The sequence below is a fragment of the Schistocerca nitens genome, chromosome 2, assembly GCF_023898315.1.
Source record: "Schistocerca nitens isolate TAMUIC-IGC-003100 chromosome 2, iqSchNite1.1, whole genome shotgun sequence".
Classification (NCBI taxonomy): Eukaryota; Metazoa; Arthropoda; class Insecta; order Orthoptera; family Acrididae; genus Schistocerca; species Schistocerca nitens.
In genome coordinates this window covers 943,310,648-943,329,194 of record NC_064615.1, presented here as the reverse complement: position 1 = coordinate 943,329,194, position 18,547 = coordinate 943,310,648, and the positions used below count along the sequence as shown (strand labels likewise).

General features: G+C 38.1%; 1 protein-coding gene across 1 annotated transcript in view; it reads left to right on the top strand.

Moving 5' to 3' along the window:
* LOC126237271 (kinetochore protein NDC80 homolog) overlaps positions 1–18,547 on the top strand; it is a 173,807-nt gene that overhangs the window by 83,469 nt on the left and 71,791 nt on the right. Inside the window, exons 8-9 of the mRNA XM_049947198.1 lie at positions 1,643–1,755; positions 5,900–6,032. Coding sequence (XP_049803155.1) covers positions 1,643–1,755; positions 5,900–6,032 — 246 coding nt within the window. The remainder of the gene's footprint in view (positions 1–1,642; positions 1,756–5,899; positions 6,033–18,547) is intronic.

The window sequence follows — 18,547 nt, the reverse complement described above, 5'->3', positions numbered from 1 at the left end:
ACATGATGTTCTTCATTTCAATGACTGCATCACAGCCTGTGCCATATGGATCCTTCTCACCAACACCAGCTCTTCTGAACTGCACATGTGGGAACTCTCCCTGCAATATATCCTACTTTCCCATAATCCTCCTGGCCTCAAACTTCGTTAGTCATTGTCCACACACATCTATCCCCTTCCCTGTTCCCATTCCAACACTACACAGGCGTCTATTCCACCAATGCACCCAGTCTTCTTACTTCTCTTGCTTTCCACTACCCCACCTCTCCCCTCTCTGTCTAACCTCCCGACTGCACCTAGGTGCCCTACCCCCTCTCCACCCTGTCCCCACATGCTCCCCAGCAGCACTTTACCGACCGCCAACCCTACCCTGCTATGCCCTTCCCTCCCTGCCCCAGCCTCCTCCTTACTCCCATCCAGTTGCGTCTCCCATCATGCGCTGCTGCTGCTCATAGTCTGGCTTCAGCTGCCAGAGACTATGGACATGTGCATGTGTGTGAGTTGCATTTGCAAGCGCGCACTGTGTGTGTGTGTGTGTGTGTGTGTGTGTGTGTGTGTGTGTGTGTGTGTGGTTGTTACATTCCATGCTGGATTTTCCATTGTTAGATTTTATCTGTTAACTTTCTTCCTTGCTGTGTTATTTGAGCTGTGAAGTCACTTTTGTTGCTTCAGTTACATTACTAATAATAGTTTCTTGTGTAATATCCTGTTTTGCATTAAACATAACATCTAAAACATCTTCTATTTTAGTATTTATAATATCCAGTTTGTCTGTTAAGGTTTTAATAGATACGCCTGAGCTCTGTAAGGTCAAAGATAACATTTCAAAATTTGTGCTCAGTATTGAATTTAGTGTTTAAAGTGGCAAATAATGTTTTGTCATTGTCATTATTTTCTTTCAGTTCATCATTTAAATCTGCTGTTACGTGGACACTAGTTTCTTGTAATTTTGGATTAATACTTTCAATAACATTTTATACTATCAGCTAGTTGTTGCTTTAGCAACTTAAGTATTTCACTTTCTCCCGTTTCTGAACCCATGCTTCATTGTCACAATAGGCATTAAGTCTTTACTAAGTATACATTATATACATTGTAATTATTTTATGTTTTTATCATAAATTACTTTGTGTATAGATTTTTTGCTTTCATGTAGATGAAGAAAACACACACACACACACACACACACACACACACACTCAAAAGATGATACTAATGAAATACGCACATATCATACACAGCACTAACCAAAAATTAATGGATACTTCTGCCCAAGACCCGATACAGCACCACACATACAGTTATTACAATCACAGAGATTGGCTTACATTAGGTAAGCATCGCATGACACAGCAGGAAGCCAACATGGTTGCCAGAGTCATAATACAACTCTCTGCAGTGTGATATCATAGCGTAGTGGTTAGCATGTAGACCTGACATGTGGAAGGTCATAGGTTCAAATCTCTTCACATGCAGTGAAATTTTTAAATTTTCTAAATCTGATCAAAATACTTTATCATTTTTATTCAGTTAATTGGATTACATTATTATTGTTATTATGCCATAAAAATGAAAATTGTAGTTCTTGCCTTTGTCCCCATCTTTTAAAGTTCACGTAGAATTTTTAAAATTTTTGTTGCAGAACAACTACATCCTGTTGATGAGGAAGATTTGAATGCTTTGGAAGAAGAGATAAAAATCTTGGAAATGGAGCTGGACAAGAATAATTGCACAAACTTAGAAGAAGCAGTGCAGGTACTCTTGGACACTATTTTATAAGATATTTCCCTGATAAAGTTGTGCAATTTCATGCAAGTAAAATATACATATGTAACACATGCTCACAGTTAGGACACAGTATTTATTTACAGCATGATAGTTGCAACTAGTGAATTTTTTGCCTATTTAGCATGTTATGCATATTGTATCAGCTCTTTCGTGTTTCTCCTTGCCTCTAATACACAGGAAAATTGCTTGCTTTGAAAGCACTGGAAGTTGCAATGTTTCCACCTCTTTCCCCCACAGTGAACAGCACATTCATTCATCACACTAACTTTTTTAACAGTTTAATATTACTTTCTTTGCTCATGATTGCTATTGTTTTAAAATAGTATGATATATCATGTTTTTTTTCCCTTTTATCCATCTTAAATAATCATTTGTCCCACATGAGAGATAGCGCTTTGAAATTTCTGACTATATACTCAGATTCACTGGAGAGGTCTAGGAAAAGGGCTAGATTTTGGGAAAGGCACCCAGAACTGTAGGTCAGGAGAGACTTAGTTCTGGGTGACTTTCCCAAAATCTAGCCCTTTTCCTAGACCTCTCCACTCTTTTTCCTTCACCCTTCTTCCTTCCCCTTCAACCGAAGGAGCTGCTGGCTCCAAAAGCTTGCCAATCGCAACAGTCTTTTACGTGTGTTCTGTGACCAATTGGTGAGTAGATTTTTTGTCTATACAATTAAGGACTACCAAATGATTAGAGGCAACTATTGAGCATCTGAAACTGGTGATTAAATTCGAGATGTACTGCCAATTCTATTTAGATGTGAAATGAGTATGTCTTTTTAATGTTTAGCCACCTGAAAATGTAGCATCCGAAATTGACGAAATTTGCATCAAATATTTTTATATGAGTGGTGGTACAAATTTAAAATTTTGTCACACTGCATGCCTGAAGATGAAGCCTTAGTGCTTTGAAACTGACTGTTAAAGAAAATTTGTGGTTGGGGAGCAATTGAAAACAGTGTTTTCCAGAAATTGTTTTTTCTTGTTACTTCTTTTGGCTCAATTTAATAGCCAATAAATTACTGTTTCTGCAGGGAAACAGCAGCATTTTTCCGCCAGTGAACAGAATGGTTCTCTGATTTAAGGTGTTTCTCAACATTATTTTACTTTTCCAAGCAAGTTTATAATTACAAAATCAATAGAATATTGATATCATCCTCTGTTGGAATTCATGTGTGTCCAGCCTATACTTGACAGCACTGCAGACAGCACCAACAAGGCACTTAATGTAGAAGTAGAATTGAATATAACCCTATTTGTATGTTGGGAAAAGACTTCTTGTGTGGTCTAAATATGTTGACAGGTTTGGTTTTCTGGTTACTGTAGGTTAGAGTGTGGACACCATAAACTGGCAGTCATGGGTATAAACAAACTAGAATTAAGACTGCCAGGCAGGAGAGTAGGGATGTGGAGAAAAAAAGACCCACCTCCCTCTCTTTGAGCAGCCATGTCTTGTCTCTCAGGGAGAGCAGAACTGACCTTTGGCAACAGGGATCACCAATCCCTTCTGGTGTTCATGGTCATAATTGGAACTCCATGATGGGTCAGTATTAATCTCTTCACCCATTCCCAAATAAAGAAGAACAATGAGCAACACACAACACACAGCATTCTGTAACAGCCAACTTCAGTTGCATAGTACCGAAGTTGTAAATGAGCTATGTTTCAGGCCTGACCTCTGTTGGTATTTGACAGAACTTTAGCTGGCAGACAGACGTACGAGTTTCTTTGTTCCAAACTGCTGTGTCCCACAAATGAGCCCTACATTACATTGTACGTTGTGTTTCTTATAGAAACTGTTAGACTGCCTGCATTTGACATGACTCCAGAGCATTGAGCACACACGTACGTCATTGCATTTTTATTTTGCAAACACATTATTCACACTATCCTTCCAAATTGCAGTTCACCAGATATCCCAATATCAGTAACCAAAAATTGCTAACTTTTAAATATTTGTATGCAGAAAATGAAGATATTACAAACTGTATCTGACAAAATAGTTCATCTGGAGACAGTTTGTTATGAAATAGCATTCATTTGGAAATACAGAATTTTGATGCAGAATTAGCATTAATTGCAAATGCAAATTTTTCTGGTCCCTGTTCATGTCATATACATTAATTAGATTGAAGAGATTTGATGATGTAGCAGCAGTCTGGTACCAGAAATTTCCTCAGGGTCCTCCTGAGTAGCACTTTTTGTAACATCACTTTTTATGGTTGCTGGCAAGTTGTTGAAAATGTGTTCCTGAGTAATGGACACCTCTTTGAAGGAAAGTAAATGCCTTTAAATCATTAAGTAGATTATTCTTATGTGTATAACCGACTCCCACAGGAGGTTGCAAATTTCCTTCCCTACAATACACCTGCCCATGTATTTTAAAACAGAATGGACCATTGCCAGAAAGATGAGCCAAGTTAAATTGAACTGATGCAAATACCAGAGCATTATTAAATTGTCTAATAGTTGCTAGGTAGTTCTTATTGTAGTCAGTGTTTTGCTCTATGAGGTTTTGAAGTCCTTCACAAACTAAAATGGGTGCTAAGTTAACCTTTCCCTTGTGGCAACACGTAGTAATGGAATTGTCACTGAACTCCATTGCAGACAACCTTGCAGAGCAATGTACGCACATTTGATCCACATTGCCAACACAGTGTGTTTACACTTCATTGTCTTTAGGGGAAAGAGGGACAGAATAATGTTTTTGGCACAGATATTTTGATGGAGAAGTAGGTAAGTTGGCAGCAAAAAGTCGTCTTGCACTATTGTTGCCACTGAGAATTGAATTGGTCTTGTCTGCAATTGCACTGAGCTTGCTATCTTGCTGAATTGTCTTCATTCATCACTTTGTCTCATATTCCTTTTTCTGTAGTGTGTGACACCTTCCGTTGTTCTGGAACAGCCTCTAGTTGGAGGTCTCCCTCTCAGTCTGCATGTTGTGTCTCATTTCATTATGGAAACCTGAAATACAAAAGAAAAAAAGTTAGCAGACATTTGACAGGCTCTCTTTGTAAAGAAATAAAATTGGCCAGGAACGAGGAGGACTCGTGTCCTGAGGATTCCATATAAACTTAATTATATATATATATATATATATATATATATATATATATATATATATATATATATATATATATAGAGACAGTTCATCTATTCAAGAAATAGAGAATCTCAACCATTTTCATCTATTATAGACATTGATACTGGCAAGATATCAATCCCAGGGATTCAAAGATTTTTGAGACTATTTTAATGTTGGTAATATAATTGCCTCATAAAGTCATGCAGGAGGCAGGCGACCATTATTATAATAATCAGCAGTTCTCCCATTCAGGATGACTGGGGTACAATGGTAAAAGTCATATTGTTATTATTGACTGTAAATTGTGTTCAACAGTCTGGCACATGTAAAGACAATTGCATAGCATTTTCTGTTATATAAGGACGCATATCACCATCTTGTAGATGGAAGGACTAAAGCTGTGGTTCGAATGGGTTATGAACTCTGCAATATATACATCGAATGACTGCGTAAGATAGTTGCATCAGTAAAGAAATTTTGTCAACTCTTTATGAAAGGTAAAAGTTCCTGACAAGTCAGGGCTGTTTTCCTATAACAGAACTCAAAATGCAATTTTAAACTGAGCGTTTCAGCCTAACTCAATGCTTCAGTTTGCCAGTATCATCTGTCACTAAACTTCGTATGTACACCACTGCACCATACTCAGAATGATGGAGAGCTAAAAGTAAGTGAGGTGAACTGCCCTTTTTATATAAAACCACTTTTTTAAACTCAGATTAGAAATATGCTGTAATCCTTTGGACGTTCTATCTGAAATGAACCATCTTATTTTGCACAGAATGTCCGTGTTGAATATTGATCTATTTACACAAAGTTCTGAGATACAGAATATTTCATTCTACTTTTTAGCAGTTATTTCATGCTGAATTGTAGCGTTCTGATTTATTGAACTTTCTTTATAAGTAAATTTGAATGTGTTTCTTTGTAAGTAGTAACATATTTTGTTGCATTGTTAACTTCATAGACACTTTGTGGTGAATGTTTCAACCTTTTCAAAATTCTTTTACGTCACAAAATTTTATTCTAGATGTTACAAACCAAGAAGAATGGGTTATATAACGATGAGGAAATGGTACAGTTGGAATTAAACAAACTGCAAAATGTAAAAAAAGAAAGGGAAAGGCAAATTGAAGAGAGAGAAAATAAATTACATTTGCTCGGTAAGTAGAATACATTATTTTTATAGGTCGCTGTAGTGAGACTAATAAAAGGGCATATTAGCTGTGTTAATCATGCAACAAAAAGATAACTTCATACTGTCAACTGCCACTTTAGTATAATGTTACAAACATAACATAGCATTTCATTACGTTGGTGTCATATAGGTTATGTTCATTTGTGTATTCAACATCCCTTGAGGAACATGAAAACTGTATGTTGTCTTGTCCTCACAACAGTTGGCTACCTCTGAGTGACCTGCCACTCCTTTACAACTTGCCCCAATGCATTCCTCTGTCCTTTCTGAGGAAGGAACCATTAGTTCCAAAAGTTAGAATTAATATTTTCTCTTTGAAATGTGTACCGACAGTACTGGAATTTTGCCCTCATTGATGTTCATTCCATTCATTGCTTAATTTTTTACTTTTTCTCTAATACACTGTAGTGAGTTGCAATAATGTAATTTTAGCAATAGAATCAACCAAAACCAGAAATTGTTTTTAAGTATGCACAACTTCCTAGCTTTTGGAATTATTAGTACTGTCCGCTGGTAGGAGAGAGGTAGAAGCTGGGGAAGTTAAAAAGAATGAACAAGTCACACAGACACCACGATGTGCACGAGCCACGTGTTGAGGACAGAAGGGAGACAAAGACCAAGATGTGCTGGCAGTACTAAAAAGTTCACCTCCTGTAGGTAAGAGTAGCCCAGCTGTTGTGTCCCATAATTTGTAGTTTGCAAATGAATGGCCCATTTGCCACTTCAGCTTGTATTCTTATAGTACATAAGTATTGTTAAAACAATTTAGCGGAGACATAGGGCAGCAGAAATACATAACAAAAAGACTGCTGCTGTTATTCCATTGTGGACTTACCATTGTTTGATAAATATTGTTTCAGTGGATTCTGAGTTGGACATTGTGAGAACTTGTTTACATATAAATAGTATAATGTTATAAGTATGAACTTAGTATATGGTGGATATTTGTCTTTTGTCTAAGAATCCACCTCTATTTTCACACAGCCGTGCTCTCATTATGTCAGTTTTTCAGAAAATTGCAGTGTAATTTCTTTTTCCACTCAGGTTTATACTGAAGTAGCTACAAATACCAATTTGTTTTATGGATCAATGGGGGGGGGGGGGGGGGGGGAGGCGGCACAGCTACCCTTGCTCAGTGGTCTGGCCTTGTTCCTGCCCTTCCCATCATCCTTTTAATTCTTCTGATTCTGTTCTAGGTTTACTGTTTCATCATAATTGTTCTCTGTTTTGAGACTATCAACTTGTCCGTGTTGCTTCGACAGCCTCTATTCCCAGAAGACAACTAGCAATGGTCAGCAGCAGAGTGTGCATCTCCCATTGCATGGGAGCCTCCAGCAGCTTTCTGGGTGGGGCACCCATTTACCCCTCTCTCATTTCTACTAGCTTCTATCTCTTGATTCTCGGATACAGTCAGGTTCATCAGGATTTTTCTTTTGTGTCCTTTCTCTCTGGGAACTTGACACACAGAGGATTGAGAGACCAATGAGCTCATAGTTTAGTCCCTCTAACACCATCCACTAATTTGTACAACCCAGTACTTGATTTCAGAGTCTTCGTCGCATTACGATTTAATCCAATTGATATCCTCCCATATCGCCATGTCTTTTAGAACTGTACCACTTTCTCTTGTGTTTCTTGAACAGTGTATTTGCTGTTACTACTTGAAGTTTATTACAAAACTCCAGGAGTCTTTATTTGCTCTCGTTTCTACTACCAAGCCCATATTCTCTTGTTTATCCCTTTTTGGTTCCTTTCCTACCTATAGTGTTCTGTTCCGCTACTCTGCTCTGCCTTCTTATTCATAATGAATCCTTATCTTCTTTCCATTTCACTTCACTGACTTACAGTTTATCAAAACTGAACCTTTGTTATCCTTGTCAGGTTTTTTATCTTCTCTATCAAATTCAAACTTCCATTTATAATGACATCTGTACTGATTATAATGAGGCAGTCCTGTTTAAGCTGTGACCATCCCAGAACCTTCTGTTGGGTACATTTGACAATTCCTATGAAATTTCTCCCATCATCCCTGTTGTGATGCTTCCATAACATTGAATTTCCATATGTTGTTGAGTTGGACAAGAACCTGGTAAGTCTGGTAGCCAGTCAGAGATGTCCATAGTTTTTTCGGATGTTTGTGGCATGAAATGTCTGCACAGTATCCAGATTGACTGTATGCACAGGGTTCTCTTTACGAAGCACTGTATTGCTAAATAAAAAAAGATCTGTAATCTGGCTGCATTTATGTGGTAATAGCCCATCAGTAGAAGTGTTGCTTTAGTTAACAGGTATGTTTGGTTCTTCAAGGCAGTCTGGAGCATAATAGCATAATTAGTATATCATGTTATTAGTTAGGTCCCATCTCAAAAATATTGAGGCACAGAGTACCAATTTCATGAGAAGATATTCTCTGCATTGATACCGTTGTTTTCCAAAGTGCTAATGGATGTAGACTAATTCCTCCCACCTTAAGTTCTAAGACATTGAATTTACATCTTGAATGTGATCCGCATGTACCATTTGAATAAGTCTGCAAATATAATAAAAAATTAAAAAAAACCCATGAGCCACACAGATCATCATCAAATCTGAAACTAGCTCAAAGCCAGTGGTGAAGACTATTATCCTAAAAGTAGAAAAATGCTTTAGTATCTGTTATCCACTCAGTAGCTAATATTTATAATGACCACTTTAGCAAAATAGCAGATGATCTTATTCTTAACAGCTTTCAAAATCGTACTATGCACCACACTGAAAACTGCAAACCCGCCTCCCAGAGGGTTTGTGTTTCTGAAATAGGTCAGACGATGAGTTCATGTTGGTAATGAGCTCATTAACAAAACTTAAATGTGGTTTTGATGATGATCCAGATTATATTATAAACTAAACAGGTCATTATACTGTGGAACTTATAAAGCATATTATTAATTACTAGTTTTCCACATGTACGTTTCCAAGTCTTCTAAAGGCTGTGAAGGTCACTCTCTTGCATGAAAAGGTGGTCAGAAATGGTGTTAATAAGACCTGTACATCAGCTCAGTGGCTCCTCAAATATCCTTGAGAAGCTCTTCTGTTATAGGCTACTAGAACTTATAAACAAAAACTCATTGCTGTCAACTCATCAGCATGTTTTCAGGCAATCATATCTTAATAATGAACAACAAAAAGTTGTTCTTAAACAAATAACCACTGGAAGCATTTTAGTAATTGTAAGCTTGTAAAGAAAACTGTACTCAAATTTGATGTGTTACAAGAGTCAACATTAGCTCCAATCCTGTTTCTCTTGTATTGGGTTGGTGCATATGTTGACAGCATTTTTTCATAAGTTTAATAAAAACAACAGATTACACATAACAGAGACTTTAGTCATCAATAATACATTCCCCTTCACTATTTACAACAATCTGCCAACCTTGGGGTAAATTTTCAATTCTGTGACTGTAGAAATCACGTGGTTTTGAGGCAAAGATCTCATTGAAACATGTTAGGAGTTTATTTTCAACTGAGAAGGAAGTTCCTTGAAGTTTGTTGGATAGAGAACAGTAAAGGTGAAAATTTGAGGGTGCAAGATGAGGTGAATGAGATATGTGTGGAATGACTTCCAACCCAATTCCTATATAGTGTTTTTTGTCTGGCAGAATGTGGACAGGCTTCATCGTGATGTAGCATCACTTCATGTTTTCTTCCTGGTCATTGTTCTTGGATTGTGTCTGCAAGATGTCTCAGTTGTTGACAATAAATGTCAGCAGTGATGGATACACCTCTGGGAACTAGTTCATAGTATACCACGCCATCACTGTCCCACCAGATGCATAACATTATCTTTTGTGAGTGCATGCAGATCTTTGTATGGGGAGTAGTTGTTTTGTTTGAGATCAACCTTCTTTTCTTTTCCTTGTGTTAGACGCCGTTTCTCATCATAAATAACAATACATGATAGGAATGGTCAGTGTTGTACACAAGCCAATTGAAGATGAGCTAGCAGAGATGTAGATATAGCCACCCACTGATTTTTGTGATTTTGCCATAGAGAATCCTGCACCCATAAAACAAAGTTTTGATTCTTTCCCCATTGCATACAAATGTTGCTCAGTGGTGGAATGATGGCAGTTGATCACATTTGCCAGTTCTCGAGTATGCTGTCCTGGATCATTGTGGATGAATGCATTTAAACAATGTTCATCAAACCACAAAGGTCGTCTGGAATGTGGAGTCATTACTGTCAAAATGATCCTCTTTAAAATGAGAAAACTATTTTCTTGCCATGCTCTGTCCAATGGCATTATCCCCATACATGACGCAAAATGTTTCTGGCTGCCTCTGCTGCTGTGACCCCACTATTGAACTCAAACAGAAGATTATGTCGGAAACCTTGCAATTTCCCCAGTTGGCATTCCATTTTCTAATGTCCACAGTTTCACTTACTATCTCCATGTGACAGTACGTAAACTCAAATAGCAACGTGAACTACAAAGAAAAAATGACAATAAATGAACCCATAGCAAGCAGAATACCAACATGCAAAACAAAAATGCTACGGTCTTATGCACCAACCTGTCATATAGATGATACAAATGTCACAGTTCATGCCAAACAGAAAACTTTGTTTGCAGATGGCACCAGTATTTAGATTACATGGTTTGACCAGAAAGACCGTCAGTTATCAACAGATGCACAATTGATGGAACTAACACACAGGTCTGAAAGTAATAAATCTATAATAAAAGATGAAAAACTGTAGCCGTGAAGTTTCATTACATCTAGCAAAAACAACAAAATTAACACATTAAAAATAAATAACAAAATTTAAAATTTGTTGATGTGAAATTCCAAAGAATATATCTGCAGAGCAATCTAAAATGGAACATAAGCATTAAAGTTCTTACATCTATATGTTATATGCTAAGGATACTGAATGCTAGATGTAACACAGAAATGATAGTACAAGAATATCATGCACATTTCCAGCTGTCAGTCAAATATAGAATAATATGCTGTGGAAATGCATCCTACAGCTGAACCATATTCATAAATCAGCTCCGTCATATGCAACACACAAAGACAAGACTTACGTTGTCCTAGTTTCCCTACAGTAAAGAGACTGAACCTTCCACACCTGTATATACTTGAAACTAGTCCTTTCAAGAAAATATTTCAGAACCCCCAATGCATCAGCAAAACAGTTCTGTGCAAAATCGTATAACAAGAAACTGAATTAATATTTGTGCCTCTCATGCCAGAACACCAACCTATCGGAAGAAGGTCTTTCATACTAGAACACAATTATAGAATCACCTTCTTAGCAACATCCTGTTTGTAAAGAAAGCAAACCTTATTAAGAAACAAACTGCCTATAGGCTTCTGTCTCGGGTTCTTCGGCCGACGTTCACCTAATGATTTTTCTGACGTTTCGCCAGCACGAGTGGCTGGCATTGTCAAAGCTTCACCCTCCATTGCCGGTGGTGAACTGGAGCCGAGCTCGCGGGCGCAGACTATATGTACCTGGCGCGCCAACGTCCGAGGGCTTCTCCGCGGTCATTTCCGGTGCGGTTCTCCTCTTGCTACCTGCGACGGTCGTTCACTGCAGTACGGGAAGCCAGGATCCGTTTACCTTAAGGCTTTCCTCTTTCTTGTTCAAACTGTTCGCGTGTTTTTGTATTTCTACAGCTTCTCTGAACAAGCGCGTGTGATAATGCTTCTTATTAAGAAAGGTCATTTCTGATGGACCATAGTTTTTACCATGTAAAAGAATTCATCATCGACTGAAGTGTGATTTTATAATACAAATTCAATCATATTATCTGACCTTGACTTTATTGTAAACAATAAAAATATGTATTTAGTTTAATATGCTAACTGCTCTTTTAAGTATCTGAAATTTGAAAAGCAGACATACAGTATATAGTGAGTATGGAACATTGCGTTCTCACTGTCATACATATGTGCTGTCTAACACAGTAGTTTATGTGTTGATTGTGTATAATAAATTACATTAATCTTCCATGTGACAAATTCTATTAACATAGTCGCATACACTATATGATCAAAAGTATCTGGATACCACCAAAAACATATGTTTCCACCTACTGCCAGATATTCCATATCAGCAACCTCAGTAGTCATTAGACATCGTGAGAAAGCAGAATGGGGTGCTCCGCGAAACTCACGGACTTCGAATGTGGTCAGGCGATTGGGTGTCACTTGTGTCATACGTCTTAAAAGAGATTTCCACACTCCTAAACATCCCTAGGTCCACTGTTTTGGATGTGATAGTGAAGTGGAAATATGAAGGGACACATACAGCACAAAAGCGTACAGGCTGACCTCGTCTGTTGACTGGCAGAGACCGCCGAGCATTGAAGAGGGTCGTAATGTGTAATATGCAGACATCTATCCATCACAGAGGAAAGTCATCTGCCAGTGTGTGTAGTGCCAACAGTAAAATTCGGAGGCAGTGGTGTTATGGTGTGGCCTGTTTTCGTGAAGAGGGCTCGCACCCATTGTTGTTTTGCATGGCACTATCACAGCACAGGCCTATGTTGATGTTTTAAGCAACTACTTGCTTGTCACTGTTGAAGAGCAATTCAGGGATGATGATTGCATCTTTAAACACGATCGAGCACCTGTTCATAATGCACGGCCTGTGGCGGAGTGGTTACACAACAGCAACACCCCTGTAATGGACTGGCCTGCACAGAGTCCTGACCTGAATCCTATACAACACCTTTGGGATGTTTTGGAATGCTGACTTCGTGCCAGGCATCACCAACTGACACCGATACCTCTCATCAGTGCAGCACTCCATGAAGAATGGGCTGCCATTCCCCAAGAAACCTTCCAGCACCTGATTGAACGTATGCATGTGAGAGTGGAAGCTGTCATCAAGGCTAAGTGTGGACCAACACCATATTGAATTCCAGTATTACCAATGAAGGGCACCAATAACTTCAAAGTCATTTTCAGTCAAGTGTCTGGATACTTTTGATAACAGAGTGTATATTTATAGTCACTCTCTGTACATCCACAGCAATCATTTGAGATAAATTTTTGTAATATTATTACATATATGTATCTTTATATTTTCTATTGATTTGTCCTATATATGCATAAGGTGTAACAGAACCAAAACAAAATAAATAAACTGAGATTGCCTTGTGCACTATTTTCGCTTTTGATGTGTATGATTCTTTGCTGGCAAATATTATCAGAAAATCGAATATAGGAAAATTAAAGAAAGCTTTGGGGTAAAAACCTCAAATGAAAAGCCAGTAATAAACGAAAGAAACTTGATGACTGTGTTAGGGGAAGGGAAGAGAGAGTGGATGAAAATGAGATTGGGGATGCGATAGTGCAAGTAGGAAGCAAACCATCCCATCTCCATTCCATTTTATATACTGGACAACTACTACAGGTGAAATACACTCGCTCAAAGAAAAATATAATAATACCAATAACCAGGATGGCAGCAGCTGACAGATGTGGGTGTTACCAATCCATCGGTTTAATCGGATATGATTTTTAAAATAATACCAAACATTCCCTACAGAAGAAAGGTACAACTGGTGGAATCTGACTTTGAGGAAGATTAGTTTGTTTTCCAGGGAAATGGGGAACACCCAAGGCAGCACTGGCCGTCTTTTGGAAGACACCGAAGAAAGATGAACACACCTTTATAGCATTTGTAGAGTAGAAAAAGCTTATGACAATATTGACTGAAATACAGTCTTTCAAATTCTGTAGTTAGTAAGGATTAAAAAAAAGTTGTTAAAAGTTTGTGTGTAGTTGGTATAGGAACCAGACTGCATTTTCCTATATTCGACATCTATATTTTCTACTCATGCATGATGTTATGCTCATTTTCTGATAATATTTGCCAGTAAGGAATCATACACATCAAAAGTGAAAATACTGGTTGATATGAAAGGGTGCGAAACAGAGTTGTAGCTTATCCCCCACAGTATTCAATATGTAAATTGAATAAGCAGTAAAGGAAAGAAAAGAGAACTTCGGAAAGATAATTAAAATTCGAGGAGCTGAAATAACAGCTTTAAGATGTGCTGAAAATATTCTAATACAGTGAGAGACTGGACAGGACTTGCAAGAACAGTTGAACAGAATGGATAGCATATTGAAAAGGGTTTGCAAGGTGAATATCAACGAAAGTAACACAGGGGTAAAGGAGTGTGATCAGATTAAATCGGGTGATGCTGAAGGTGTTAGGTTTGAAAAAATGAGACGCTAAAGTAGTAGATGCTATGTACTAGCAAAATAACTGAGAGTGGCTTATGTAAAGAGGATATAAATTCAAGCTGTCAAAAGCAAGAAAAACATGTCTGAAAGAGAAGAATTTGTTTAACATGGGTATAAATTTAAAGTATTAGGGAGTCTCTTATGAAGGTGTTTGCATGGGCCTGTAGTCTAAAGTGGAAGTGGATGAGAAGCTGTATAGTCATGGAGAACATAAGCTTCGAATTGTGGTGCTGCAAAAGAATGGTGACTATTTCCATGGTAGATCAAGCAATTAAGAGGTACTGAATTGGATTGAAGAGAAAAAGAGCATAATGGCACAACTAGACCAAAAGAACGGTTGGGTTGATGGGATACACCCCTAGGCATTGATGAATAGTTAATTTGTCAATAGGAAATCGAGGAGGGAACATCAGCACTGGACTAAATCGAGCAAGCTTAAGTGATTGTAGGCTGCAGTAACTATGAAGATACTTGTACAGAATAGTCTAGTTTGGAGAGCTGCTTCAAACTTGTCATTGAACTGAGGTCTACAACAACATACCTGTCACCTCAAGGATGAAGTTTTAGCATTTTTGATTTATCCCTAAAATGTGATGGTGGTGTAACTATAGTGTCCACCTGATAGATCATGACATAATGTATTTTGGTCCAATTCCATGAGCATAGTGAATGCTTCCTCCAAATGATCGCCGTGAACTTCCATTCATCCAACAGCATGTCGTCATCAAAACTCTTAACTGTTGTTGTGCAACAGGTTTTATTCTTTTTGGCTTGCGACAATTTTTGTTTAAAATTGAGTAATGCATGAGCAGTATCCTCAGTAGTCGTTTGAGCAGACAGTTTAAATTTTCTAATTGGGTGGGTTCATATATACCTGGAAAAGTGTGTCAACCTGGCAATAACTCTAGAAGTGGTGAGATGGGGTTTGAAAATTGGTCAGGTAATGCTTGTGCAGGCTAACTGCATCTATTCTTGCCTCAAGTACCTGAGAAACTGTTCCTATTGCTGTGTCTAGTTAGTGAAGTGAGCATTTCAAAAAGTGATTTACATTTCATGAATTCACTTTGGAGAACATAAATAGAGTCATGATGTGTTCCATTGACACATTATTTTTCATTTTACCAGTTTAAGAATCTGAAATATCTTCTAGAGCTCCAGTGAATAATTTTTGTGATATGGGAAGTCATTGTGCACTTCTTCTTTCAATTCCAAATATTCTCTTCACAGTGTTCACTTCAATGAGAACAGTAACATGTCCATATAAATTCTTCAGTATGCATTTCTTCTTTCTTTTCCCTAATGTTTATCCATCTAGTGCAGGGTCTGTGTTTCATGATATGGCAGACTTTTCTTCTTCGTGATCCCACAGTCTTAAAGATAACTTAAGGGAGGGAAGTTACGTGCACCATCTGTCTGTCAGTAATGAAAACTTCGTTCTATGTCTTATCATGTTTTAACTGTTTGTGTATCGAATAGCCCAGAATGTTCCTAAACGACAGTGAGGAAACCATCTAAAACCCACACTCAGGCTGGCAGGTGTACCTAGCCTTAGTCGTTGCATAGTTTTGATCTGGTTTTGACTCATCTCTGTCTCACAAGCTGACATGCTGTTTGTTATGCTATATGAACGGTCATAAGTTCTTCAATATGCCAGTGTAGGTTGAAATCAATACATTGTTTCCCAAAAGTTATTAGTATAGATTTTATTGAAACTGAATCAAAATATGACAAAAATATATATAAATCCCAGACAAAGAGATAATTCATAATACTCTCTTATATAGGTATATGCATTTCTAGTATGTAATACTTTGTACTATTTCCATTTCTAAAGCCTGCTTCTTGCTTCCCTTCAAAGAAATACAGTTTGTAAATATTTGTGGTTGGTGACAGCTGTAGTAAATTTCTTTTACACTTTCTAGAGAAAACTGATTGAGCCAGTTTCTTATGGCTTGTCTCCATTCTTGGGAAGTAGAGTAGTTATGACATTGTTCAAATTTTTAGGATTTGTCTTCCTCTACAGACATTCTGTAATTAATTTTATATGTTCATTTTATAATACTTTGCTCCTGTTTCGGTCATTTCTTTTGAAATGCCATCATCTCCTAGTGTCTTTCCTTTCTTCATACTTTGAATGGTCTTATACACCGGCGCGTAATGTGCATTTTTGTTATAAACTATCTGACTTTCTCATTCATTTCTTGAACTGAACAAACATTTCCATCATCATCATCATCATCATCATCATCATCATCATTATTATTTGTTTGACCCTTCAAAGAGAATGTAGAACCACTAGTTAGCTTTAGTCTTCCTGTTCTTGTTATCTTCCCAAAACTTCATCCGGTCTGTCATTGTTCTACTGTCTATGCATTTTTAGTTTCAAATTCCTTTCTACTGGTTGTTTGGACATGGTTGTCATGTCCAATCACCAGGCCAGGCTGTTCCAATGCTGCCCCATAGGGCATGGATGCCTGCGACTGCCCTTCAGCTCACCCACAGCCAGGCACAGGTGGTGTACATAACCCTCCAGGCACCACAATTTCATGGATTCTGTGCACGCATCACTTGCCTGTCCACCTAAGCTCAAGCAGTGGAGCCTCGCATCAGCCATTTGTCGACCCCTGCTCACTCTGTGCCTGCACCCACCCAGCTGCTCTCGGTCAGGCCCTGTGAGCTAGAACAGAAATTACATACTCCTGTACCACTTTCAATTGTATTGGTGTTCATACCTCCATCTTTCAATTTTTATTTATTTAGTTTTCTATGTGTCTGTTTCCAAGGTTCTTGATGCTTTCATTGCAGTCACATTCAACTCCACAAAACAATCACCATAAAACAAACCAGTTATTTTAAATGTGTTCTGTGGCATCTAAATTGTTTTTAAACTCGCTTATCTAAATCAACAATGTTTACAGGTTACAGTAATAACTATTAATTCATTAATTTATTCATTCAGTATGTCGTCTAAGTCCTGTCATGAAGGAGTACCTTCAGGAACTGAATCATGCCATTTTATTAACAGGTAGAACAAGCCACTGCAGACTGCTTCTGTAAATTATGCTAATTGTGACTAGTGCTAACTTACTCACACTGATAGTGAGGGGTAGAAGTCTATTTGAATAAGAAAAATGCTACCCAGACCTCAGGTCCCTTATCCATAAACACATCTGAAAGTATTTCATCAACATCGATGGATATTAAAGTTCTGTGAAGAGCTACTGTGTTAGAGAATATCTGCTGAAGTCTGCAACCAGCTACGAGGTTTTACTGTGAATTTACAGCTGGCTACATGTCAGTGTCAGTCCCATCAGATTCAAACTGATTTCTTTCTACAGGGGAGTGTGGCACAAAAAATTTTTGTTCCTTATTTTTGTTTAAGGTCACCTGTTGAGAAGAAATTTCATACAAGGTTTATAATACACTGAAGTACCAAAGAAACTGGTATAGGCATGTGTATTCAAATACAGATAAATGTAAACAGGTAGAATACGGCACTGCAGTTGGCAATGACTATATAAGACAATAAGTGTATGGTGTAGTTGTTAGATCGCTTACTGCTGCTACAATGGCAGGTTATCAAGATTTAAGTGAGTTTGAATGTGGTGTTATAGTCGGCACACAAGCGAGGGGACACAGCACCTCTGAGGTAGCAATCAAGTGCAGATTTTCCCATATGACCATTTCATGAGTGTACTGTGAATATCAGGAATCTGGTAAAACATCAAATCTCCAACATTGCTGTGGCCAGAAAAGCACCTGCAAGAACAGACCAACGATGACTGAAGAGAATCATTCAAGGTGACAGAAGTGCAACCCTTCCACAAGTTGCTGCAGCTATCAATGCTGGCCGATCAAAAAGTGTCAACATGCTACCAACTCAACAAAACATCATCAATAAGGGCTTACAGAGCCGAAGGTCTATTGGAGTTCCCTTGTTGACTGCACAATACAAAACTTTACGCCTCGCCTGGACCCGTCAACACCGACATTGGACTGTTGATGACTGGAAACATGTTGCCTGGTTGGACAAGTCCCATTTCAAATTGTATCGAATGGATGGACATGTACAGGTCTGGAGGCAACCTCATGAATCCATGAATCCTGCATGTCAGCAGGGGACTCTTCAAGCTGGTGGAGAGACTGTAATGGTGTGGGGTTTGTGCAGTTGCAGTGATATGGGATGTGCTGGCATAAGCTGGTGCCAACACACCATGCGGCAAAGAGATC